Genomic DNA, 26429 nt, shown 5'->3' on the forward strand with positions numbered 1-26429 from the left:
TATTTTGGTGTAACAGAAAGGTACATTTATTAAAAATATATTATCAGTTTTCTGAAAATCACGATAAGATCTTTCCAAAACGCCGACGAACTTTCTATGAGGAATTAGTCCAGAACAAGATTTGAACAGGTTCTTTGCAATTCTCCAAAATTCAAATTTGGAATAAACTCTCATGCATGCTTGGCTAAACCCTTTGATGCTAGTAATATATTCCAGTCACCAAAACCTTTCGAAACACACATAAAGTCCTTAAAACCAAGATTTCTCAAAGGTGCCCCGCTTTTTTTTTGCATTTTAACTAGCATCGAAGGTGGTGTTATCGCTAAAATTCCTTTTCAGTATTTTTTTCTATAGTTGTATGAATTTTTAAAACTTGCACCTCTAATGACATAGTTCAATGTAATCAAATAGGCATACATTACTTAACATAATCTAAAGTCCATCTGACCACCTCGCAAAATCGCTCATATGAAAAAAAAAATGAAGTATGAGAATTGTGCAGCGGACTTGGCTTGCACTTGCGAGGCTAACAGAGGCTGCCACGCCTGATGTGAAAGAATCCTGTGTGCAGTACGCATGCGCGAGCCCGGATGACCTGCCCTAGCTTGGGAGCCCTGCCCCGTGCAACCCTCGCACCGCGCCCGGTCCTTGCAGCGTTCCTTTGTTTCAGTCTGCTCGGGGCAGCGTGCGGAGTGGTCACGTGAGAGTGCAACTCCAATTTTAGATTTTTCTTACATCTTGTACTTGACTTTTTAACATTTCCACATAACGGGGCTGTGCTTTTAAGGGGCATTTTGTGGCAGTTTTCAAGAAAAATCGAGCCTTCCTGGGTGCAACTTCGGAAATATCAGGTATGTCTTTGTCTTGCACTCTCTCGCTTTGAATTTGGTTCGTGTTTTTCTGATTCTTTATAAATTTTTGAGGTTTCCTTCCTTAACAGACGTTTTAAGGCATAATATATGCCTCTGAAGTATATGATAGTTCTAATACTGCATCTTTGTTTCACAGCGTGCTCGATGGGCGTGGCCATTGCTGCCTGCACTTCGAGGGTTCCAGCCAACTCCTGGCATCATAGGTGACACGAGAGCAGCTAGCAGGTAGGTAAGTCTTATTTCCAGCATTCATCGGGTGGGAGTCTCTTGCTGATCAACTTAACATCTTGGGTATGTACATCTCTCTAGCTAGCATCACCAGTTCATCGACAAGACCTCCTTCTACAGTAAGTGTTTCTGCTATGCCCGCGGCTTTAACCGGTTGTCTATTGCCCCGCATCTTGAGCTGGCGATTCTTTGTTCTCTTAGCTGAGCTGAGCGCTGAACGTTCTACCTAATGTGTAACATGACTTGAAACTGCAGGTCACAATCATCATGTATGATGATTGAACCGCATAATCAATAAAACCCCGTCTTGATTATCCCCTTTCAATCCTCATCCCTCTCTACCCATCCCTCGCCCTTTGCCTACCTCTCTCCACCCCTGCCACACCCTTTGCTGACCTCTCCACCCCTCCCTCGCCTTTTGCCGACCTCTCGCCTCCCCTGCCACACCTTTTGCCGACCTCTCTAAACCAATGCCACACCCTTTCCCTCTCCACCCCTCTTTCGCCCATTGCCGACCTCTCCCCACCCCTCCCAGGCACTTTCCCAACTTCCGTCCACCCCATCCCCTGTCCAACCCACCCTGGCCCTTTCGCAACCTCATCCACTATCGTACTCTTTCGATCTTAGTTACTCTCTCCTGCCTCGCTATTAGCCTTGTCTTCTTCCTGTCTTTTTGCCCGCCTCCTCTCCTCTTCTATTTTTCCTTTCTTCTTTTTGATTATACACTATATTCCTACACCCTTGTTATAATTATCTCGTTTTCGCCTTTTTTCCTCCTCCCTTTCTGTCCTTACCACTCTCACACTATTTAGCTTTCTCCACACTTTCTCCTTCACGTCCCCTTTATCTCTTGTATCCCCTCCTCTATATTATACTCTCTTTCCTCCTCAACCCCTCCCACCCCTCTCCCATTCTATCCTTACCCCCCTCCTCCCCACTTAGACTATCTTTCCTCCTCACCCTGTATGCAGTACGCATGCGCGAGCCCGGATGACCTGCCCTAGCTCGGGAGCCCTGCCCCGTGCAACCCTCGCACCGCGCCCGGTCCTTGCAGCGTTCCTTTGTTTCAGTCTGCTTGGGGCACCGTGCGGAGTGGTCACGTCAGAGTGCAACTCCAATTTTAGATTTTTCTTGCATCTTTTACTTGATTTTTAACATTTCCACATAACGGGGCTGTGCTTTTAAGGGGCATTTTGTGGCAGTTTTCAAGAAAAATCGAGCCTTAGTTGGTGCAGCTTCGGAAATATCAGGTATGTCTTTGTCTTGCACTCTCTGACTTTGAATTTGCTTCGTGTTTTTCTGATTCTTTATCAATTAATGAGGTCTCCTTCTTTAATAGACTTTTTAAGGCATACCTCTCTGAAGTATATGATTGTTCTAATACTGCATCTTTGTTTCACAGCTCGCTCGATGGGCATGGCTATTGCTGCCTGCACTTCGAGGGTTCCAGCCAACTCCTGGCATCAAAGGTGACACAAGAGCAGCTAGCAGGTGAGTCTTATTTCCAGCTTTCATCGGGTGGGGAGTCTCTTGCTGATTAACTTAACATCTTGGGTATGTAGATCTCTTTACCTAGCATCACCACTTCAGCGACAAGATCTACTTCCACAGTAAGTGTTTCTGCTATGCCCGCGGCTTTAACCGGTTCCCTATTGGCCCGCATCTTGAGCTGGCGATTCTTTGTTCTCTTAGCTGAGCTGAGCGCTGAGCGTTCTACCATGTGTAACATGACTTGAAACTGCAGGTCACAATCATCACGTATGATGATTGAACCGCCTAATCAATAAAACCCCGTCTTGATTATCCCCTTTCAATCCTCATCCCTCTCTACACCTCCCTTGCCCTTTGCCTACCTCTCTCCACCCCCGTCACACCCTTTGCTGACCTCTCCACCCCTCCCTCGCCTTTTGCCGACCTCTCGCCTCCCCTGCCACACCTTTTGCCGACCTCTCTAAACCAATGCCACACCCTTTCCCTCTCCACCCCTCTCTCGCCCATTGCCGACCTCTCCCCACCCCTCGCAGGCACTTTCCCAACTTCCGTCCACCCCATCCTAACCCTACCCCATCCCCTGTCCAACCCACCCTCGCCCTTTCGCAACCTCATCCACTATCGTACTCTTTCGATCTTAGTTACTCTCTCCTGCCTCGCTATTAGCCTTGTCTTCTTCCTGTCTTTTTGCCCGCCTCCTCTCCTCTTCTTTTTAATTATTGTTTTCCTTCTACCACTCTTCTGATGCTGCCCTCTGTATTTTCACTCTATATTCCTAGTCCCTCGTTATAATTATCTCGTTTTCACCTTTTTTCCTCCTCCGTTTCTGTACTTACCACTTTCACACTATTTAGCTTTCTCATCACTTTCTCTTTCACGTCCGCTTTATCTCTTGTATCCCCTCCTCTATATTATACTCTCTTTCCTCCTCAACCCCTCCTACCACTCTCCCATTGTATCCTTACCTCCCCCCCCCCGACCTCCGCTCTTAGACTATCTTTCCTCCTCACCCTGTGTGCAGTACGCATGCGCGAGCCCGGATGACCTGCCCTAGCTCGGGAGCCCTGCCCCGTGCAACCCTCGCACCGCGCCCGGTCCTTGCAGCGTTCCTTTGTTTCAGTTTGCTTGGGGCACCGTGCGGAGTGGTCACGTCAGAGTGCAACTGCAATTTTGGATATTTCTTACATCTTGTACTTGACTTTTAACACTTCTACATAACGGGGCTGTGCTTTTAAGGGACATTTTGTGTCATTTTCAAGAAACATCGAGCCTTCCTGGGTGCAGCTTCGGAAATATCAGGTATGTCTTTGTCTTGCTGATCAACTTAACATCTTGGGTATGTAGATCTCTTTACCTAGCATCAACACTTTACCGACAAGACCTACTGCTACAGTAAGTATTTCTGCTATGCCTATTTGATTCTCTATTGCTCCGCATCTTGAAATGGCGATCCTTTGTTCTCTTAGCTGAGCTGAGCGCTAAGCGTTCTACTTAATGTGTAACATGACTTGAAACTGCAGGTCACAATCATCACGTATGATGATTGAACCGCCTAATCAATAAATTTACCCCGTCTTGATTATCCCCTTTCAATCCTCATCCTTCTCTACCACTCCCTCGCCCTTTGCGGACCTCTCTCCACCCCTGCCACACCTTGTACTAACCTCTGTCCACCCCTGCCACACCCTTTGCCGCCCTCTCTCCACCCCTGCCACACCCTTTGCTTCCCTCTCCACCCCTCTTTCGCCCTTTTCCGACCTCCCTCCATACCTCTCTGGCACTTTCCCAACTTCCGTCCACCCCATCCTATCCCTTCCCCGACCCCTGTCCAACCCATTCTCGCCCTTTCCCAACCTCAACCACTCTCGAACTCTTTTGGTTTTAGACACTCTCTCCTGCCTCACTATTAGCCTTTTCTTCTTTCCGTCTTTTTGCCCGCCTCCTCACCTCTTCTATTTTTCCTTTCTTCTTTTTAATTAGTGTTTTCCTTATCTACCACTCTCTGATGCTACCCTCTGTATCTTCACTCACTGTATATTCCTACTCCTTTGTTATAGTTATCTCGTTTTCACCTTTTTTCCTCCTCCCTTTCTATCCTTACCACTCTCACACTATTGAGCTTTCTCCTCACTTTCTCTTTCACCTCCCCCTTTATCTTTTTTATCCCCCCCCTGTATTACACTTTCTTTCCTCCTCAACCCGTCTTTCACCTCTCCCATTGTCTCCTTACCTCCCCCCCCCGCCCTCCGCTCTTAGACTATCTTTCCTCCTCACCTTGTGTGCAGTACGCATGCGCGAGCCCAGATGACCTGCCCCAGCTCGAAAACCCTGCCCCCTCCCGCCGCGTGCAACGCGCGCACCGCGCCCGGTCCTTGCAGAGTTCCTTTGTTTCAGTCTGCTCGGGGCACCGTGCGGAGTGGTCACGTCAGAGTGCAACTTCAATTTTAGATCTTCTTGCATCTTTTACTTGATTTTTAATACTTCCACATAACGGGGCTGTGCTTTTAAGGGTCATTTTGTGGCAGTTTTCAAGAAAAATCGAGCCTGCCTGGGTACAGCTTCGGAAATATCAGGTATGTCTTTGTCTTGCACTCTCTGACTTTGAATTTGCTTCGTGTTTTTCTGATTCTTTATCAATTAATGAGGTCTCCTTTTTTAATAGACCGTTTAAGGCATACCTCTCTAAAGTATATGATTGTTCTAATACTGCATCTTTGTTTAACAGCTCGCTCGATGGGCGTGGCTATTGCTGCCTGCACTTCGAGGGTTCCAGCCAACTCCTGGCATCAAAGGTGACACAAGAGCAGCTAGCAGGTGAGTCTTATTTCCAGCTTTCATCGGGTGGGAAGTCTCTTGCTGATTAACTTAACATCTTGGGTATGTAGATCTCTTTACCACTTCAGCGACAAGACCTACTTCTACAGTAAGTGTTTCTGCTATGCCCGCGGCTTTAACCGGTTCCCTATTGGCCCGCATCTTGAACTGGCAATCCTTTGTTCTCTTAGCTGATTTGAGCGCTGAGCGTACTACTTAATGTGTAACATGACTTGAAACTGCAGGTCACAATCATCACCCACTCTCGAACTTGTTCGGTCGTCGTCACTCTCTTCTTCATGTCTTTTTGCCCGCCTCGTCTCCTCTTCCATTTTTTCCTTCTTCTTTTTAATTATTGTTTTCCTGACCTACCACTCTTCTGATCTTGCCCTCTGTATCTTCACTCTACATTCCTACTCTCTTGTTAAAATTGTCTCGTTTTCACCTTTTTTCCTCCTCCCTTTCTGTCTAAGGGCAGACTCTCTCCACTCTGACACTATTTAGATTTCTCCTCTCCTTCATTATCTCTATTATCCCCCCTTCTTTAGTATACTCTTTCCCCCCTCTAACCCCCCCCAATCTTAAGCTATCTTTCCTTCTCACCCTATCATTCGCCTCTCCCGTTATTTATAACCCCCTCCCCCACCCTCCGTCTCTTATACTATCTTTCAAACAATCAATCGATTATGTATTGTTTTCTAGCTTCCGCCAGCGCGGTGTGTTTATAAAATGTCGCCTGGTATCACCTATCTACATACCAAATTCCAACCAAATATACCAAAGTCCAGCCGTTTGGTGTAGGTTAATCCTGTATTACAGAACACCTGGCTTACCCTCCGCCAAGACAAATCGGTTCAAATAATTCACTGATTTTTTATGTATTTTTCCATCTTGACGATACACCTGAATCGAGAACGTCACAGGCATTATTTAATAGTTACTTGTACCGTAATTCTTATAATTCTCATAAATACTTAATTATTTTCTCATCTTGAAGACGGACGAAATTGAGAAGAGTTACTGGCATCGTCGGTATACTGTGAACTTACTGGCGTGCCTCGAGTGGAACTACAGTAGACCGCATATCAATAGGACCACTTGAGGCACCACTGTCGGTTTACGTTTCCTCATTACACCATGGCAATACCTCTTAATTACTCTTCACCATACCTGCTTAACTATGCTGTAAGTATTATTGAGTGTGGTGCATTTAACATTATGTACTTTGGTATTGCTTCTGTTTGCGTCATGTCATGTTTCAATATAATGTTAAATAATATTTTGTCAATGTAAAATAAATATTTTATCGTAATGGGAGGTTTTCTTTTAAAAAAATAAAAAAAAGTTCCCAGAAATAGTGCCAGATGGCGTTTTACATGCTACATGAGTGAGCCTGCCTCTGCCAAGTTAAAAAAAAAACCATCTAGTCATCAGTTCAATTAACAATAAAAATAAAAAAGAAAATCCCTCATTAAATGTAGGACGCTGTAAAGAAGCAAGGAGTCGTGACGTGCCTCACCACGTGGATCCGAAGACAGCCTATTGTAAACTGACGTCGTGCCGCAAGTGGTTCGGATAGTTTGGTATCCAAACCACTTGCGATATGGCGGTTGGTTCGCAAACAATCATCATGAACATCATCATCAAGATCATCCTCCTGCCCTCATCACAATTTTATTTGGAGTCGGCGCAGCATGCTTTTTCTTTCCATATTCTTCTATCTGCTGTCATCACACGAGTAAATGATGTATTTGATGCTTTTTAGTATTTTTTAAATAAGATTTTAGATTTTTATCATTATTGTAAATATGTAAATATCTATGTAAACAAATAATTTTAGTCCATGTAAATATGTATTTGTCAAATAGAATTCAGTAGGTTATTCAAAAATATTTCGTCGACGTAAAATATATTGTTTACCCAAAAAACATTTGTAAATGTAGGACTATCCAAATGACGTTCCTGCCTTTGGAAGCGCACACATTGTGAACCGACACCGTGCCGCAAGTGAGTGCCGTCTGATAGTGTTATCCGAACCACTTGCGGTAAGGCGGTTCGCTCGCAAACACTCATCATGCCAGGAGGATCTTCGAGAAGACCTGCCAGCACAGCGCTCCTGGCCACACCTGGGTGAAGTGGCCAGGCTCGTCTATTCTTTTCCTTTCTGTGGCAATGAATAGACGAACCGGCCACCACCCCAATCATCGCCCTGCGCTGAAGCCAAGAGAAGAATTGCAAAAATATTTTATTTAGCTGAGCTCTGACAATTTATTTGATATTGCTTCTAGATTATGTACATTAAACGTTTTAACCGTGTGAGCCGACAATGGTGCCACCAACGGTACTAAGATAGGTCGCGCACACTTAGCACATCTCGTGGTACGATGATCGGTTTGCACAGCATTATTGCATCATGGAATAGCTACACAATACGGAAGACCAGCAGTTTGTATACCTGTACTTAGTTCTATGCATTTTTTTTATCCAAATTGCAATTTAATGAATGGTCCAAACGCGAGCAAGGTATATCAATTCATTCTAGTTTACCAAGTTTGTACCTATTTTTGGAGTAGGTATCCGTTAGGTAACGTGGTAAGAAGTGTCCAGAGTCGGCGGAACTTTGTAAACCGAATGCCGTGCCACTGGCGGAATTAGAAGTAGGCCGAACTCAAATAGTGCCACTCGTGGTACGACGGACGGTTTGCACATCATCTCCACGTTCGGAAACCACTACAGAAGACTCCTTGTAATATCACTTAATAACTGCGCTGTTTTTGCCAACTTCACTACTTTCCATATTATTTGTATGTAAAAGTCATCAACTTCGTCATCTGCCTGGGGTCGGTTCCCAATAACCTACATGGACACTTAGAAAGCAAAAATCTTGTTGATTTTTAAATAAATATTCATATGCACATGCGCCTCCAATATTTTCTGCGCTTGTTATGTGAGTAAAATAACTGTGGTTAAGTAGGTATCGAGGAGGCCGATAAAAGGCAGGTGATGATAGTGTAGCTCTCTTAGCGTTGCACCTGCAAGACTGCCTGCGACCTTGGAACTGATGAAGAACGGAGGAGTATTGTGAACCGATTGGCGTGCCACTCTAGGAACTAAATTAGTACGAGCCAAATAGTTCCTCTTGAGGTACAAAAATCGGTTTGCGCAGATCATCGTCTCTGGAAAACTGACTGGAAGATGCTGACGAATTTGCATTTTGATTTCATGCTTTCCTGTTCATATTTTGACTACCATGTTTATTATTATCCTACTAATATTATAAATGTGAAAGCTGGACCGATTTGGTTGAAATGTAGATGGTATGTAGATCGGTGGTACAGGTACACACGGGTAGGTAAAGTTGTATAACATGACTATTATTAAAATCAATGACGTGTAATTTTAACCAACCAACAACACATATCGTTACAAATTCCTCAGCAGCACATGTCTGATAGGTTTTTAGTATTTATTGTCATGTTATCTCTGGCTCCTATATCAAAGTATACGATCACCATCGACCTTGGTGGCACTAATTGTTCTTGCATCCTCAGAACGACTCAACTGGAGCACAGTATGCGAACAATACTGTCGTCGCTGTGACAGCAGCAACACATTACGACCTGACGGTATGTTTAATGGTTTTTAAAGTATCTTCTCGGCAATGTGTCTTGCTTCATCCCTTCTTCACCGTGAACATGATGAAGTTAGGTGATAACTTGACCATAAAATGTGACAGAGGCGTATGTCACGTCACTGTCGTCTTCGTGACGAAACACTGGACATCCAAAAAAAGTCGTTTGCCGTTGCCATTAATAGGTTATTATTTTTCATACAGGTCGAGGGTGACGGAGATCACCAAAAAACCACTACTCGGCAGGAACTACGCGGCGGCATCAGCTTGTTTTGGCTGGTTCTACACTTTATTTCTTTTTTCCAATGGTCATGAGAAAAAGAAATAGAGTATGGAAACAGTTAAACATCATCAGTGAAACTACCATGGAGAAGATTGGAAGAAGCAGTTGGTCTCAATCCTCACGGCAGTCTGGTTACCTCTAAACAGCTCTCTTTGGAACCTTCCGTGTATATTGTGTATTTTGAACTGAATTATGTAATTTTAATCAACTATCTCATATGTTTACTGACCACTGAATAACCCATTGTATGTTCTTGCTATGTTTTTTTTTTCAATGTTTATGTTTTTCTATAGAGTAGGTACCTAAGTGTTCATTAAAATATGTTCTTAAAAGTCTTTGTTTTACTTGGAAAAATATATATCCTCTTATGTACCCCCCTAAATACTCCCTTATATACTTGCCCTGTGTACTCCTTTATGTACGTTCCTAATGTACCTCTTTATGTATTGTTCTACTTACAACCCTTCAGTACTTCCCTATGTACTATATCTATAATGTTCTCCCTAAGGCTCTAGACAGATGGACTGCATTTCAACTGCAATCCAACTGCAAATTGCAGTTCAAGGGCAGTTTGAATGCAGTTGACACGACTGCAATTCAACAGCAAATCAACTTCAAAACACGACTGCACGCCGACTGCAATCGGACAGCACTTTTGATTTGCAGTTCTATTGCAGTCGTGTCAACTGCATTCAAACTGCCCTTGAACGGCAATTTGCAGTTGGATTGCTGTTGAAATGCAGTCCTTCTGTCTAGACTCTAAGATATTATACCCCATTCAAAGAGCCGTGAGCCAAAATGTAAACAGAAAGAGAATGACACTTTTCAAGATGGCGGGCAATTATAATAATGTACTCTGTGATGGCGGGTATAACCCGACCATCTGAGGTCTACAATTTAGTAGGGTTCTATGTTTGACAGTCAAGTTTTTTAGGTTCTTTTACATGTAAACGATTTAATACATATTTTATTTGATTTCAAATAAGTCTGAAAGGATTACAAAAGTTCTACAGACATCGTTCTAAAATATAATTTCTAATGTTGTCAGTGTATTACTTCCGTAGTTATTTTTATAAAATATGTTCACTCGTGACTTATAAAGAACCCTTTTTATGGTTCGTTTACCATTTGGCTCATGGCTCCGTGAATAGGGTATAGCTCTGTGTACTCCTTTATGTATTACCCCGATTTCCTCCTTAATGTAGACTTATATACATCCTTATGTATCCCTTATGTACGACCCTAAGGTGATCTTCACACTGCCCCGCATCACGCTGCATCTTGCGTGTCGACGCACCTACGCGCGTTCCTGCGGGAGTGCAGATCTGCATCATCGTGCGGGTTTTTCACGCACTCACGCGCGTAGGTGCGTTTTGTAAATTCACGCACAGCGAGTTCCATTTTCAAAAATACACGTCACGCCCATTCAAAATCACGCGCGGCATTGCGGGATTCAGTGTGCCATACCTTGCGTCTCGCCCCGCACCTACGCGCGGGGGTGCGTGTTTCTCCGCATGTATGTGCGTGATCCGCATGAACGCGCGTGGATGCATTTTCAGTGTGTTGGACTATGCGTGTTTTCCATACAAACGGAGATATTTCCATACAACGGAAAAAAACGCATCCACGCACTACGCTGCATCATGCGGGGCAGTGTGATAATCGCCTTATTTACTACTTTATGTACTACCCCTATGACTCCCTTATATATTCCCTTATGTACTCCTTTTGTCCTACCCTTATGTGCTCTAATACTTCCTCTATGTTCCATTACCCATATATACTGCTCCTTTGTTCTCCTTTATATCTTATGTACAGCCCTTTTGTACTTCCTTGTATACCCGTTCATGTACTGCCGTTTAAAAATAGCGGAACTATTTATTTTAGCATGTAATTTCTATCGAATGGCATATATAGCGCCACAATTTGCATAGATAGGCGATTATCACACTGCCCCGCATGATGCAGCGTAGTGCGTGGATGCGTTTTTTCCGTTGCTTGTAAATATCTCCGTTTGTATGGAAAACACGCATAGTCCAACACACTGAAAATGCATCCACGCGCGTTCATGCGGATCACGTACATACATGCGGAGAAACACGCACCCCCGCGCTTAGGTGCGGGGCGAGACGCAAGGTATGGCACACTGAATCCCGCATTGCCGCGCGTGATTTTGAATGGGCGTGACGTGTATATTTGAAAATGGAAGCCGCCGTGCGTGAATCTACTAAACGCACCTACGCGCGTGAGTGCGCGAAAAACCCGCACGATGATGCAGATCTGCACTCCCGCAGGAACGCGCGTAGGTGCGTCGACACGCAAGATGCAGCGTGATGCGGGGCAGTGTGAAGATCACCATAGCGTGATAAAAATGAACTGTGCTAGCGCCCCATCTATCGGACTTCAGTTGCAACGCGGACTCAATAATCACCTCGATACTATACTGCCTCGAAAGTCCTGAGTTCGACTCCTGGGTGGCACTGAAATCGCTTTGTGTTTCCGAAACTTTCACAGAGCAACGTGGAGCCTGGGAGTTGGTGATGATATAAGTAGATACCCGTGCATCGGAGAGCACGTTAATGTTGGTCCTGCACCTGTCTCTCTGGTCGTGTTGGATTACCATCCCATCATGCTGTGAGAGTGATGAAATAGTGAGTGCACATGACTGTCTGCGCAAATGGTCGTGCACTATAATATGTCCTGCGCAGCTAGCTGATCTCCTTATATCAGAACAGCCACCTTGGCCGAAAATGGCCTTAGACGGCGTTCTATAGTCACCTCTAATGCGCTCACTGGACGGTCAATGTATTTGGGCAATATGTATTACGAAAAAAGTACAGTGCAATGAGCAAAATCTGAATTTCTTGGGTCTTGGCTGAAAGGGCTCGGTGTCACGTTTTTTCTTTAGTTTGACAGAGACTTAGGTACAAAAGTACAAAACGACGACATCTGGCACTGAAGTTTTTTAAATCGTCTAGGGATTGCCTGCTTGACTAAACAAAATAAATGTCCCATGGTACACAGAAAAAATGATCACACCGTTTTTGTTGCAGTTGACAGTGTTATTTTCCTATTTCCTCTTGAAAATTATCAGCTGACGACCAAAAAATTCGGTACCCGATACCGTACAAGTTCCGTGTTTTGTTCTCTACACGTTCCACGAAACTAAGTTTACTGTTACTAAAAAATATAAACTGCTGGTGCAATAATTTTATTAGAACTAACACATTTACTCCTCCTATTTAAAGATAGGTAGAAAAGCTCGAAAAACAAAATATATTTTCGTTATAAGTACCATAGACCATAAATACCATTTGTTTTACTTTTTTTGGAGATCTTTAGTTCTCTATGGTTTACTTTCTAAAATATTTTTGTGTTGTTATTTTTTATGCACGGCAACACACAAAACTGCTGCGCGTCCATGTCAAGAGAGTCTCTCTGGTCTCATCTGTGTAATACGGGATCAATATAAATTAAAAATGCGGAATCCTCACACAAAATAATGTTATTTGTGTTCAAACGTCGCGTAACACGTAAACAAAAGCCGCCGTCGTGATCTTCTTCGGTCCCGAGTGCTGCGGGAAGGCATTCGATCCCAGACCACTCTGAATACATCGCAGTAAAGAGAAAATGAGCGAGCCATCCTTTATCTACAAAGTGAAGTGTTGAATGTAATGTAAAAACTGTGAGGTGCATTATGTAGTGAACAGTCAAAACTAGGTGTCTATAGTGGCGTATAAGCGTTGTTTGGGCGTAATCGTGTTATTATGTCGACGAGATGATGTGGTCGCTAGTGGTGGCGGCGGCCGTCGCGCTGGCGGCGCTGAGCGCGCGCGGCGAGCAGGTGCTGCTGCTCGACACCACCACCGAGGCCACGCTGGGGTGGACGCGCTTCCCGTACGGCGCGCAGGCCAGCACCCCCGGCTGGCTCGAGGAGTCTTACACTAACTTCGAGAAGCAGATCAACTGGCGGTCCTATGTAGTGTGCGACGTCGCGCACCACAACGTCAACAACTGGCTGTGGACGCCGTTCATCGAGCGCAGGAATGCTAACCGAATCTATATCGAGATCAAATTCACCATTAGAGATTGTTCCTTGTTCCCTGGCAATGCTCTCAGCTGTAAGGAAACATTCAGCTTGCTGTATTACGAGTTCGACGTGGCCACGCGCGAGCAGCCGCCCTGGGAACCCGAGAGCTACAAGCTGGTGGGCCGCATTGCTGCAGGTGAGGGACGCTTCAACACTAACTCTGAGGTAGACATCAACACAGAAGTCAAGAGCATAGCCGTCACCAAAAGGGGTGTCTACTTCGCCTTTAGAGATCAGGGCGCATGTATATCAATACTGGCAGTGAAAGTCTACTACATAACATGCCCGGAAGTTACAGTCAACTTTGCCCGGTTCCCAGCGACACCTACAGGTCGTGAGGTTACTGTCATTGAGCAAGCTAATGGAACCTGCGTGGAAAACGCAGAGACACCACAGGGCGAGGCCCCTCCATTGTACTTGTGCAAGGGTGACGGCAAGTGGACGATACCCACTGGCTCCTGTAAATGCCGAGCTGGCTTTGAAGCCGACCTGCACAACCAGGTATGCAATGAATGCCCACCTGGTAAATTCAAATCCCATACTGGTGATGACCCTTGCATCACTTGTCCTGATTATTCTGAATCTACAGCATATGCAGCCGCTGAATGTAAATGTGTACCTGGTTTCTTCCGAGCCAAAAAGGATCCTAAGAACGAGCCTTGCACTCAGCCTCCATCTGCACCTGTTAACCTCACTGTTACTTTTGCTGACCAGTTTTCTATATCTCTTGCTTGGCAGCCACCTCATAAAACCGGGGGACGTAGAGATATCACTTATAGGGTTTTCTGTTCTAACTGCGGCCCTAATATTGAGTACAGGCCGGCTGCAACTGGATTGAACAACACCAGAGTCACTGTTATGGGCTTGGACCCTGTGACAGAGTACAAATTCCAAGTTTATGCCGAGAATGGAGTGACTGAACAGACTGGTGAAGAACCTAAGAAAGTTGAGATAACGGCAGTCACAGAGGCTTCAGTTGTTAGTGTGGTGTCTAAACTGCGCATTCTAAGTGTAGAAAGTGACAAGCTGTCTCTAGCATGGAACCCACCACCTATTGATCTGACTGATCCAGATGACACTATTGAAAGTTATGAAGTCAAATGTTTCCCTAAAGATAACTTGGAGAAAAGCGCAAATGCCACTCTCAAGATTACTAAAGAACCACATGTTATTATAACTGGTCTAAAAAGAGACACAGAATATGGTATTAGAGTGAGGGCTAAGATGAAGCGTGGTTGGGGTGAATTCAGTGGTATAGTGTACGCCAGGACTGGATCAGTGCTGGAGACGACCTTCGTAGGTGAAGAGGAGGGTGCACAAGTGCGACTAGTAGCCGGCGTGATGGTAGCGGTGGTGGTGTTGTCAGTAGTCGCCATCATAGCCACAGTGTTATTCCTACGCTCCCGCACTGACGATGAATGTGATAAGAAACAGCCGAGTGACTGCAACGCTCTTAATTACCGAAACGGAGAAGTGTACACAGGTCCCGAGCGGCCTGCTAAGACGAGCAGTAACGCTACCACTCCATTGTTCGCTGGGACCGGCTCCAGAACTTATATTGACCCTCACACGTATGAAGACCCCAACCAAGCAGTGCGGGAGTTCGCTCGAGAAATTGATGCATCTTGCATTACTATAGAGGCGATTATCGGCGGAGGTGAATTTGGAGATGTCTGTAGAGGAAAACTGAAGCTGCCAGCTAGTTGCGGCCAAGAAATCGATGTTGCAATCAAAACTCTCAAACCAGGCTCCACGGAACGAGCGAGACGTGATTTCCTTGCTGAAGCTTCGATAATGGGACAATTTGAACACCCGAATGTTATTTTCTTACAAGGAGTCGTAACCAAATGCAATCCAATAATGATAATAACAGAGTTTATGGAGAATGGCTCCCTAGACACATTCTTGAGGGCCAACGATGGTAAGTTCCGTGTGGTGCAGCTAGTTGGCATGCTACGCGGCATCGCGACCGGGATGCAGTATTTGTCTGAAATGAACTATATTCACCGTGATCTGGCAGCTCGTAACGTACTCGTCAATTCGCAACTCGTGTGCAAAATCGCTGACTTCGGTTTGTCACGAGAGATAGAGTCGACCGCTGACGGAGCATACACGACCCGCGGCGGGAAGATCCCGGTACGGTGGACTGCTCCAGAGGCCATTGCCTTCAGGAAGTTCACGTCTGCCAGTGATGTGTGGTCCATGGGTATTGTCTGCTGGGAGGTTATGAGTTTCGGTGAACGGCCGTATTGGAACTGGAGTAATCAGGACGTGATTAAGTCCATTGAGAAAGGTTATAGACTACCGGCACCAATGGACTGCCCCGAGGCGGTATATCAGTTGATGCTCGACTGTTGGCAGAAAGAGCGTACGCACCGTCCCACGTTTGCGAGCATCGTAAAAACTTTAGATAAGCTGATCCGCTGTCCGGACACATTGAGGAAAATTGCACAGAATCGATCTGCCGACCCGTTGGCGGGCGATACTCCTGACTTGATCCAATTTTCGTCAGTAGAGGAGTGGCTGGAGTGCATCAAGATGTCGCGGTACATCGAGAAGTTCCGCGCGGCGGGCATCCTCGACATGGACGCCGTAGTGGACCTGACGGTGCACCAGCTGGCGTCGCTGGGCGTCACTCTCGTCGGCCACCAGAAGAAGATCATGAACAGCGTGCAGAGCATGCGCGCTCAGATCCGCGGCAGTGGCCCCTACGGCTTCCTCGTGTAAGTGACTGTCCAGCCGCCGGTTCTAAGTGGACTTGATCTCGACGTGCAGCTGTGCAAGTGATCTTTAATGATAAAATGATGCATTTTGTATATTTTTCTAAAAAACTGCCATAGAGTTTAGATATAGGAGTAAAGGACTTCTTTTCATAGTGATGTTAAGGAAATTTATTTATGATATTGTGCTGTTTATATTTCTTTTTTACTGTTTTTATGAAACTGTTGTATTTGTTTAGTGGTAATGCTTGAGTGACAGGTACTGAATTGCCGGCCTAATTTCAAGACTACTGACATCCACTTGTGGAAGCTTTATGACTACCGTTATATAGGTACTATACAACGAAAGATTTAATTCTAATTTTATTTTGATAATCAAAATTAATATATCCCACTCCGGGCTGAGCATAGAAATAAAGAAATTTATTTAAAGAGAAATTATGAGGTGATAAATTTATTTTTAGTTAATTGGTAGCCAGTGTAGCATACATGAAAACATTATTTACGTATGTAGACTGATGAATTAATTTTATTAATATTGTGTACTTATAACTTTGATACATTCTCTTTACGCTTTTGAAGCTTGTTGTATAAGTTTCTAATAACACAAAACATACAATTATGAAGACACTGTCACGTCATAGTCAGGAAAATTTTACGATTTATGTAAAGATAAGATATGTCTAAATTGTAGTTAGCCAATTTTTCTGTAATCTTTTGGAAGAATATTATGTGTATATTCAAGAAAATTTTAACAGAGTCAAAGTGTTTGCTGAGTGTGTGTCACCTATTCTATAATAGGTTTAACTGACACAGCTTTGAAATATTTGTTGTAGGTTGACTATGGCAGAAAGCTGACAACAAGTAAAGCCTGTTATAGAATATTCAAAACTTATTTATGCTGAACCTCAAAAATTGTGATTGAACTGAAGTACTTAACTAATTTAATAGATTGTCACAAAATTGCATTTAAGTTCATACGTATTTACTCCTTTAACATCCATGTACATAAGTTTGAATTATTTAGTGTTAAATTGCTTTAAAATGTATCTCAAAAAAAATATTTTTTAATTTTTGGTTTGGTAAGGGTGGAGACACATGAGTACCCCTTTTATTTTCAACATTTGGCAGCTAAATAAAAGACTGATTTACATTTTCATTATCAGGTTTAAGTTTTATATCAAAGTTCTGACAATAAGTACAAGCTTCATTATCAGTAGGTACTTAAATTTTACTTACCTTAGATCATTTTTAGTCTAATATGAATCACCAATTTTATTTATCATACAAACATGCACACTTGACTCAGATAATGATGCCCAGTTCTCTTGTCTTGTTATGAGTCATCTCAGTTTTTTTAAAGAATTTTGGACACTGCCATAGGTGGTAATAAGGCCAAGATACAGTCAACGTTATAATTATTTTAAAACTTATTATCTTTGACACACAGATCTCACAAGAAATGTCTCATGTTGAACTTAAATTGGAGTGTCTCGTCAGCACCCGGCCTTACACTGCCTGTAAATGTTAACAATGCTAGAATTAATTTTGTTTTAAAAAGAAATTGGTTTATAGTTGTACCTATTGTGAAATGCCAATATAGTTTTAAGTGCTTTGCTTCAAAACTTGTGATGTTACAAAGCGAATGTATGTAGATGTTTTGTGCTTGGCGCGCTCCACAGCTAGCGATAGACTTGACTACTGCCGTCTACACCACGTACTCTACTATGTAATCAGTGATTTTGTATTCAGTTTATAATAGTTTATTCGTAATTTAAGATGTTATATAAGTTCATATTTTTATACAAACGTAATATTATGTGGTGGCAGCTAGTTGGTCAATTCACATTCATGATCATTAAAATTGCTCAATTATCAATTTCATCTTGTACATTTGACAATTACAGATATCTTTAGCATTTTATTGATAACTGAAAACAGCAATTTCACTCATGTTTTTCAGGAAACACTTATTATTTTGATAATATAAGTTTATTTAAAATTGTCATTTGTGTATATTGACTGATTGCATTTATTTTTGTGTGAAACATTTTGCAACTGCGATTTGCGAGCGGGGTCTTATTTTATAGAAAGTTAATTTGATATCTTGCGCCCGACTTACTGTGACTCACGATCATCATTTATTAATTACTTTGCAGGGGTCACTACATCTGCACATAGCTAAATAATACCAGTGTTTCAAAAATAAATTTTAAACTTATCCTCATTAAATTCGGGCCTTTGTCACTAACACAATGTTCCAAAACTGCATCCAATTTAGGAGCGAGGCTGCACATTACATATGCAAATTATCTGCGACTTAACTTAAATAACATATTTATAAAAGAGGTTTGTGTGCATCGGCTCAGGTAGTGGAACCCGTTTCGTTTGTTTGAGCATCGCGTGCTGATCTTAAATAGCGTTTTTCCGGCGCAATGCTAGCTTCATACGGTGTGTTATCTCAGTTTTATTACGTACGCTGAACTATTTCGATTCTACTGTCTGTTTATTTTCTCTTCTTTGTCTATTGGTTACATGAACTGGATTTATTAGTGTGTTTCCTTGCGTTTGAAGTAAGCGGGACTTCGAACCGATATGAGACTTGTATCGTGAACTGCATACCTAAGGAGAAAGGTTATATCTGCTAGGTAGTTGGTTTGCCACATTAGTGACGTCATCCCGTGTCGTCCGCGGTGCATCAAAATACTTTAGCCATTAAAATTTAAAATCCATTTTTTTCCAAAGATTGAATGATTTTGACCTGTAGGAGTAGGTACACATATTATCTAGGGTAAATTTAATTTTGAAGTATACGTGTCATTTCAATTTAATTTTCAACTACTATCCCTATGCTTCAAGTAAATATCCACCATTTCTGTTTTAATGCTAGGGTATGACGAACGCCCTTTGATCCAAATTATAGTAATTATACATACATAGTATATACATGTGTATGTGTGCGCAACTCGAGTCTCCGGCTCACGTCAAAGGTCGTGTAATCTCTGCCAAAAAAATGCATCAGTTTTTTTCCGCGACGCGTGGTCAAGTGGCCCAGTCTGCGTCCTTTTGACGCTCCTGCATGCCACGAGCGCTTGCACTGACGAACATAGTTTCACTCATCTTGTTTTAATACATTCTACTTTGAAAAAATCGAGTGTCTGATCACTTCTATTTAAATTCGACGTCTTTGAACTTGACTCCGATAGATCATACTTGTCTATTATTAATGTTATTTGCGTGCGACGGCTCAATAGATTTTGTAGTGCCGCCGTTTTATTAAAAATGGAGCCTTGTCTGTATTATTAAAATCTTATTTTAACGAGTACACAAATTTAACTCCATTTGCCTATGATGTTTTATGTCAAAGGATAACCCAAGGCTAGATATTAAGCCATATGGTTTGATTAGCCGTAAAGCGTGCCTGGGACGTCAGTAGGGGAGAGCATTTTAAGCTCCTACTGTAAATCAATATCTGTCGTCATTAGTAAATAAATATTTAGCTTCAGACAGTCATTGTTGTAAGTGTTCAGTGCAATGCAGTTTCTAGCTTATGCGATCTGGCTTGCTAAATAAACCACGCATCACGTGGTATATTTTTTATCGCGCAAACCACCCTTGTTCTCTCATTTAATGTCATCCCGGGCAAGAGATGAGCTGAGCGTGTTACCAGATCAGCAGATGCTCTCAGACAGTCTTGCTGCAATGATAACTAATTTTATAAAAGAAAAGATCAATCCGGTTATCCTATTCCTGTACGTTCGCGGATCTATGCTATTTTCGTACTATTCTGTCTCTTATCTCGCTGCATATTTAAAGACGCCGAAAACGGCTCTCGAATTCTATACTCGATTTGGCTTTTTAAATTGTCGGGGTAGAATAGAGGCACTTTGACTGACAAAATATTTTTAACAATGTTGCCTACGTAAAGATGCAGTAAAGCTAAGTAAATAACATCGTATTTGCCATAACCGTGAGAGAATCGAGTCCCAGGTTCTGCGCAAGAGCACGCATTATTTCGCAAATTGTCACGGGTTTCTGTCGCTGGGAGGCGCGTGCGTCGCGACCTCGGTGGTCCTAATGCCGCCATTTTGTCTCCGTCAAAAGCCGCGCGAATATTAAATATTGTCTTAGTTTACACCTCCATTGAAACCTAGTATCGTCTGGTCCGTTAGTTTAATCCTAAAATTGATATTCTCAATTATCGATAGAGATCGAAGATATAAAAAACGCATTTTTACCGTACGCAGACCACAAGTAAAAATTCTAAAATCATTCCGGATTATCATATAGGTCACAACTGTTTTTGGACATTTGATTTTTTATCAAGTGGTTTTGACCCCAATGATGTGTTATCATGCCTATACGTAACAGTTTTTATCTAATTTCCGCATCCGTTTAACTATTTATTAAAATTAATTAATCTCTATGGAATGGACTGTATGGCGGTCCTTCGGTACGCGGCATAAAATATATTGCTATTGAGCGAGTTATATTTCAATCATATTAATCCTTTTGTTGGTACTTAACGTAACGCTGGATAAAGGAAAATGCAATTTTATATTTTTCATATCTTTTTTAATTACACGTTTGCATTGCTTCACAATAATTTTCACAAAGCCGGTTATATGTAATAATATTGCGAGAGTAAATTCATTTCGAAGTTTTTAATCGCGAAAACCAATTTACATGTGTATTCAATTTCAATATCAAATAAAATGTTTCTGGGAAATTATTTAAAACTGAGTGTTTACGTAGCACGAGCTATTAACGTGAATTCAGTGTAGTTTTAATCCCTGTTCCGTAATTCGTAAACGATATATTCATTTCTGTGTAAAAGCATTCCCTATTCACGTGTTTCTGTGAACAATTTGGACGGGTTACACCGTGTAACAAGGGTGAAATTCTATCAAAATGTTTCGCACACATTTGTTGGCCAACCACAAATGTGGCCGAACTCGAACCATTCCATGGAGTTCACCTTTGTTGCGCATTTCTCGAATCAAACGGGCGTTGCGTACAATTGTTTGTGTGCTTTGGACAGTCGATCAGATGAACCGTTTGTGCTGCACCCTGTGTGCCACAGTGAAAATTCCACTTAACCGATAACCAGCCGTTGAATTCCTGCGAATTAAATTGTTTATCATAACAGTTTAATGGTCCAATCCACACTCCACATTCATATTTAAAAAATATCACTTTATAAAAAAATAATCATAAGCTATCAATAAGGCTCAGTTAAAAACTCAGTCTTTATTCCTGTATCATATCGGATAGAAAAATGTACCGATGAGCTAGGGTGGTTGGTCACGTGGTAGTATTCGGGAGCGTTACCGCAGGCGGCTTTGACAAGCCTCCGCTTTGTGCAACGTAACCGCGCTTGTTAAATTGAACGTATCGGAATAGATTGTATGTCATCCGCACTGCCTGTCAGGTGAACGGGCTCACTGAAATTCTAACTTCGATTTGATGGATCAAGTTTTGATTTTCAATCTATACACTAGCTAAATTGGCAAACCTCCTCGTGCTCACGTAGATGAAGACGTCACAGGGATAGTTAACATGTTTATTTTGACTCAAGTTATTCCACGCGATTCCATCACCGTCCCGAGAGAACTTCTTCCCACCCGGAAAAAGAGTTTTATGTGCTTTTTAAAGATCTAACCTAGCCGTGTACCAATTTTTATTTAAATCGGTTCTGTAGGCGCGGAAGCCAGACAGATTAATTAAAACCTATGCTGAAAATCTGAAAATGAAATGCGTCCGATTGAAATATAAAGTCGTTTGCTCAGTTGCATATTGGTTCGTACCTAAATCCAATTTCCCGGTCACGCGTGTTACCTGTCCAATTCAATAAATCAATCAATTCCGCGGAATGGCATTGCATGGTGCGGGTGACAATATGCCCGATATCCATCGACTACCGATTACCTCTCAACCATTGTACGCATTCTATTCGGCTAATTGAATATTGTTATGTATAGGAATTACTTACTGCTATAGTATTTTTAATTGAAATTAAAAAACTTTTAAAGTAAAACCCCGCTCGCGAATTTCTAAGACAGTCGTGTTGTGGTCGTTATTGGTACGTATAACAGACCATGAGATGTGGTCTTTTGCCAATAAGTTTTCTGCAAGCTTAAGTTATATATTGCATTTGAAAACGCCATGTGTGTACAACTTGCTACTTGCTCCCTCATCTCTGCTTGAGGTCTCTTATCTGTGCCAAATGACTCCACATTATTCTGTCCTAACTGTATTTAATATGCCTATAATATTTATAAAAAAAACTTGATATAAAAACGTTTATTTTCAATATATATTGTCTTCCATGTATTTGTTCGATGATGGTTCAACAGATATTAATCAAATATGTATTCAATAATATACAATTTATTTAAAAATATCGTTCCATTGAAAAATTTCGATGGTCCAATTAATCGTTTTCCTCGTAATATAACTGATACTCATGTAACATATGAATGCAAAATTATTTGAAAAAACTATTTGAATATTGAGTCGAGTGTATGCTTTCACGACTGACTGAACAGAGAAAAACTCTCATACGATTTGTAATTAAAAGTATAGCTACAATCGTGTGTAAAAACTTGTGTACCAATCAACAATATTTATTCATAAAAATCATCTCTTTTTGAAGTACTTTGTGTAAATTGTGAAATATTGTGCACTCGAAACATTACACTGATTATAATAAAAAAAGTTGTTAATTGCAGTAAATGTTTAGCCTTTGTTTTTGTATACGGCATACAATGTTTTACACTTGATTTAGTTTGTACGTAAGTGTTTGCCATTCTAACGGTACTCTAAACACAGACATGAATGAAACATTATTTTTGGCTAAGTGTTAGATAATACTTCAAAAGGGAAGTATAAGCAATAATATATGAACCCCGAGACCTCGTACTAATTATAAGTGGAGTGCGGAGTTCGCTCCGAACGTCTGGTTAATTTTTAACTATTGCTAAGAGTCTGCACTCCGTTTGTTTTTAAAACGGCTTCCAAAGTCTGAGCGTCTTTATTTAAAAGTTCATTAGATATTGATACGTTGACTCTTTGATAGCTTAAACGTCGTCTAATTCCAATGAGTTTGTTTTTAAAAAGGTTTTATTATTTTTAAATTGCAGTAAAAGCTACTTGAGCTGTAAACGATTGAAATAGCTCTGATTACTAACCACATGCTAACCTATGTGTAATTATAGCGAGGTTAGTAGTATTGTGTTGTACGTAATTTGTAATGATGTTATATCCTAATAATGGGTAATTTAAAACGAAAGTAGAATTATCAATGCATGCTTTCCGAAATTAACCCTATTCACAAAATGCGATCCTCATATTTTGCATACTCAACTCCTTTTAGCGCCAGGTCATCAGGCCAATGCTCAACTTGTGAACCAGAAATTTTAAAATTTTATCGACTCTCTAAGATTAGAAAAGCCGTTTTAAAAGAAAACTTTATTTGTAGCCTTATGAGACATGTCTGTGTTTTGATTCTTCAACTAATTAGTGCCGATGACATTATCAGAAGTACTCTACGTTACTTACGCCATTATATCTTGCCTTGCAAATACATATTATGTTTTACATTCTTATCATTCCTTGCCATTTTGTACTGATTTATTGTAAACTTACCCGTTCTGTTGTATAATCCATGTACGTAAAAAACAAATAGTTTATTATCTGCACAATTGTGGTCATATCCACCATTTTGTATTCCCATTTTACTGTGATCTTATGTATTTATAGTAGACATAATTAGGATTGCCTTCATGCCACGATCACACCAATTCATAGTTCATACTTACAAATCATTAAGTATATAGAAGTTTATATCTACATCTAATTTTATTCATGAATTTTTGACACTTGAAATATTTAATAGTACATTTCATATATAGATATAATTCGATCACTTTCATGGCAACTTTTTATATTCAAGGACGCTGTTCATTGCCTAATATAGGGTTAATTAGCAATAATCATTAATCGCAGGATGGTCAAGTAGAGGCGATACAAATAAAAATATTTTTACAACAAATGCCACCAGATATTTTTCTATAAATCTTATATTGGAACCTGGCAATTTTGCACCCTTTGCTGTGCATTCATTGGACCCCATGTAACCCACTAGTCGATCTTTTAGCGTCCACATTTATACATTAACCTGGAAACATTCATCTCTATGTTAGATATTTGGCCTCGGCCCAGCAATATCACCACCGAGAGTCATCCCCACATGAATAATCTCGGTTGCGTGAGCCGTGAGCACCACAACTAGTTTCATACATTTACACTACTCTGTTGTAATCGAACAACTCTTAACTTGATCATCCTGTATAATAAAATATCAAAAATTCATGAATAAATGACGCTTGACAAGGTTGTCGTAGGTCACGCTCATAGGAAACCTAGTTTTTATACGTGAATCGGCTAGTTTTTGCGAATGTAATGTTCGCGAACAAGGATAGAGTTCATTAGGTGTACGATTTGAGACGTGCGGCAACCTCGCCACTCCTTCATAACACCAAACCCATTCAATAGTTACAATCTAATAAAAATAACATTTATTTACTAATACTTAAAAGATTTAGCTAGTATAAATGAAGAATATAAATAAAAGTTTTGATACGTTGGACAGACAATCGAAAACAAATTAAGTCCAGTATTTGAAGGTTAGTCTAAATCTCAACGGTTAATGCAAATGGCGGATTAAATTTTGGTCCTTTTACATTCGGGCCAATTTAATTCGTCCTTTGTGTTATAGAAAATGAACTTAATTGTTTACGTAATAAGATGTATATTGTATCCGATAATAACTGTATTCGTTAAAGCAATAAGTATGCCTCGATTATTAGACAGTGATGACGGACAGGTTACAGCGTCCATCTTGAAACGAGTTTTGTCACAAAATGTGTTTTCTCATTGGTTTGCGCTATGATTTAAAAGCGTATCATTCATTCATAGTCACAAGACTTCATTAAACTGGCGCCCGTTTAATTTAAAAATTATTGTTTTACTCATTAATGTGTGCAAATAATATTTATTGATAAACTGACCTTTGTAATTGAATTCTTGCCATTTATATAGCTAAAGATGAGCACACATTTTTAGGCAAACAATTTCCGACTTTACCTAAGTATAAAGGTCGTAAGATGTCGTAATAATCTTTTATTATATTTATCGTTGGATGTATGCAGCGAAGGTTAATGAGGTTTCTGAGTAATACAACCGATTGAACAGTTTGACTGCAAATACATTTTCAAATCCAATTTCAAGCAGTGATTGCAACAAAGAGGTTTAATGCTTATTTTTTTACATTTATGGCCGAGTTTTACAACCCATTTGTAATCAACGCGCAAACTAATAGAAAGGCCTGATATGTGATACGCTGTTAAGCCATAACCTTAAACGATTAATTAGTTTTAAATGCTTATGCAGATCAAATTAGGAATAATTTTTATCAGACGCAATTGGAATAGGAACCGTAGTAACACCAATCATAGCCTAATTAATTATAACATAGAGTGATGTTAGATTTTATTTATAAGTATTCTTTTTATATAGATTAAGCAGGCGTGTGGTTAGGGCAGGTTTGTTCCGGCCTCGAGTATATTTTGATCGCTACGCGCCTGCGTCGTATACAGAGATAGAATAAATTAGTGCAGTTTTAAATCTTTACTATCAGTATAGGTGAAAGAAACAATGAAGTGTAAGCTTGGCTATAATTTATGTAATAAACTATTGATATTTAATATGTGTTGTTATTTCATACATCCCCGACGTGATTGTTAGACATACCTGTCCATAGTACAGTACACATTGACGCATGTTCCCGGCTAATTATAGGCAACCCTCCGTGAATGTTGTAAGAGTGTAGTATTCACCCAATACCCTTTGGAATGCGAACTAATTTACAAAATTGGCTACAGACATTCTGAGCTCTTCATGATATCCTTTTTAGTTCGCTTTTTTTGACGAAGTAAAACCATTTCAGAAGTGTTTGCAATATTTTTACAAACTCAAAAAGTCAAAGCTCTTTATTCTGTGATCATAGGTTACAAGGGTGTAAGTAAGTACATATCTACTATTAAGTCTCACTCTACCCTGCTCTTAAAGCGTACAGAAATAATAAGTACCTAAAACTAGGTTTTATGATAAAGAAAAAAATAACACTTCAGGTTGCTTGCTCTCAAAGTTTTAGCAGGCTATAAAATCAATTGTTTATGTTTCTCAACATTTGATGTGACGAAACTTCGGTGTAAACAACAATGCAACCCCATCTCCA

The 26429-nt window shown here is 41.1% G+C and overlaps 1 protein-coding gene across 1 annotated transcript; it reads left to right on the plus strand.

Moving 5' to 3' along the window:
- The first annotated feature begins 12729 nt into the window (after positions 1–12729).
- LOC124644767 (ephrin type-B receptor 2) lies at positions 12730–25896 on the plus strand. The gene has a single exon (XM_047184297.1). It carries the CDS (start codon positions 13098–13100, stop codon positions 16134–16136), a length of 3039 nt encoding a protein of 1012 aa, XP_047040253.1. The 5' UTR covers positions 12730–13097; the 3' UTR covers positions 16137–25896.
- The last annotated feature ends 533 nt before the right edge of the window (positions 25897–26429 follow it).

Source organism: Helicoverpa zea, chromosome 31 (genome assembly GCF_022581195.2).
Source record: "Helicoverpa zea isolate HzStark_Cry1AcR chromosome 31, ilHelZeax1.1, whole genome shotgun sequence".
Taxonomy (NCBI): domain Eukaryota; kingdom Metazoa; phylum Arthropoda; class Insecta; order Lepidoptera; family Noctuidae; genus Helicoverpa; species Helicoverpa zea.

Bases quoted from the DNA above. Each gene is read 5' to 3' on its own strand.
- LOC124644767 (XM_047184297.1), top strand. From the start codon at position 13,098: ATGATGTGGTCGCTAGTGGTGGCGGCGGCCGTCGCGCTGGCGGCGCTG.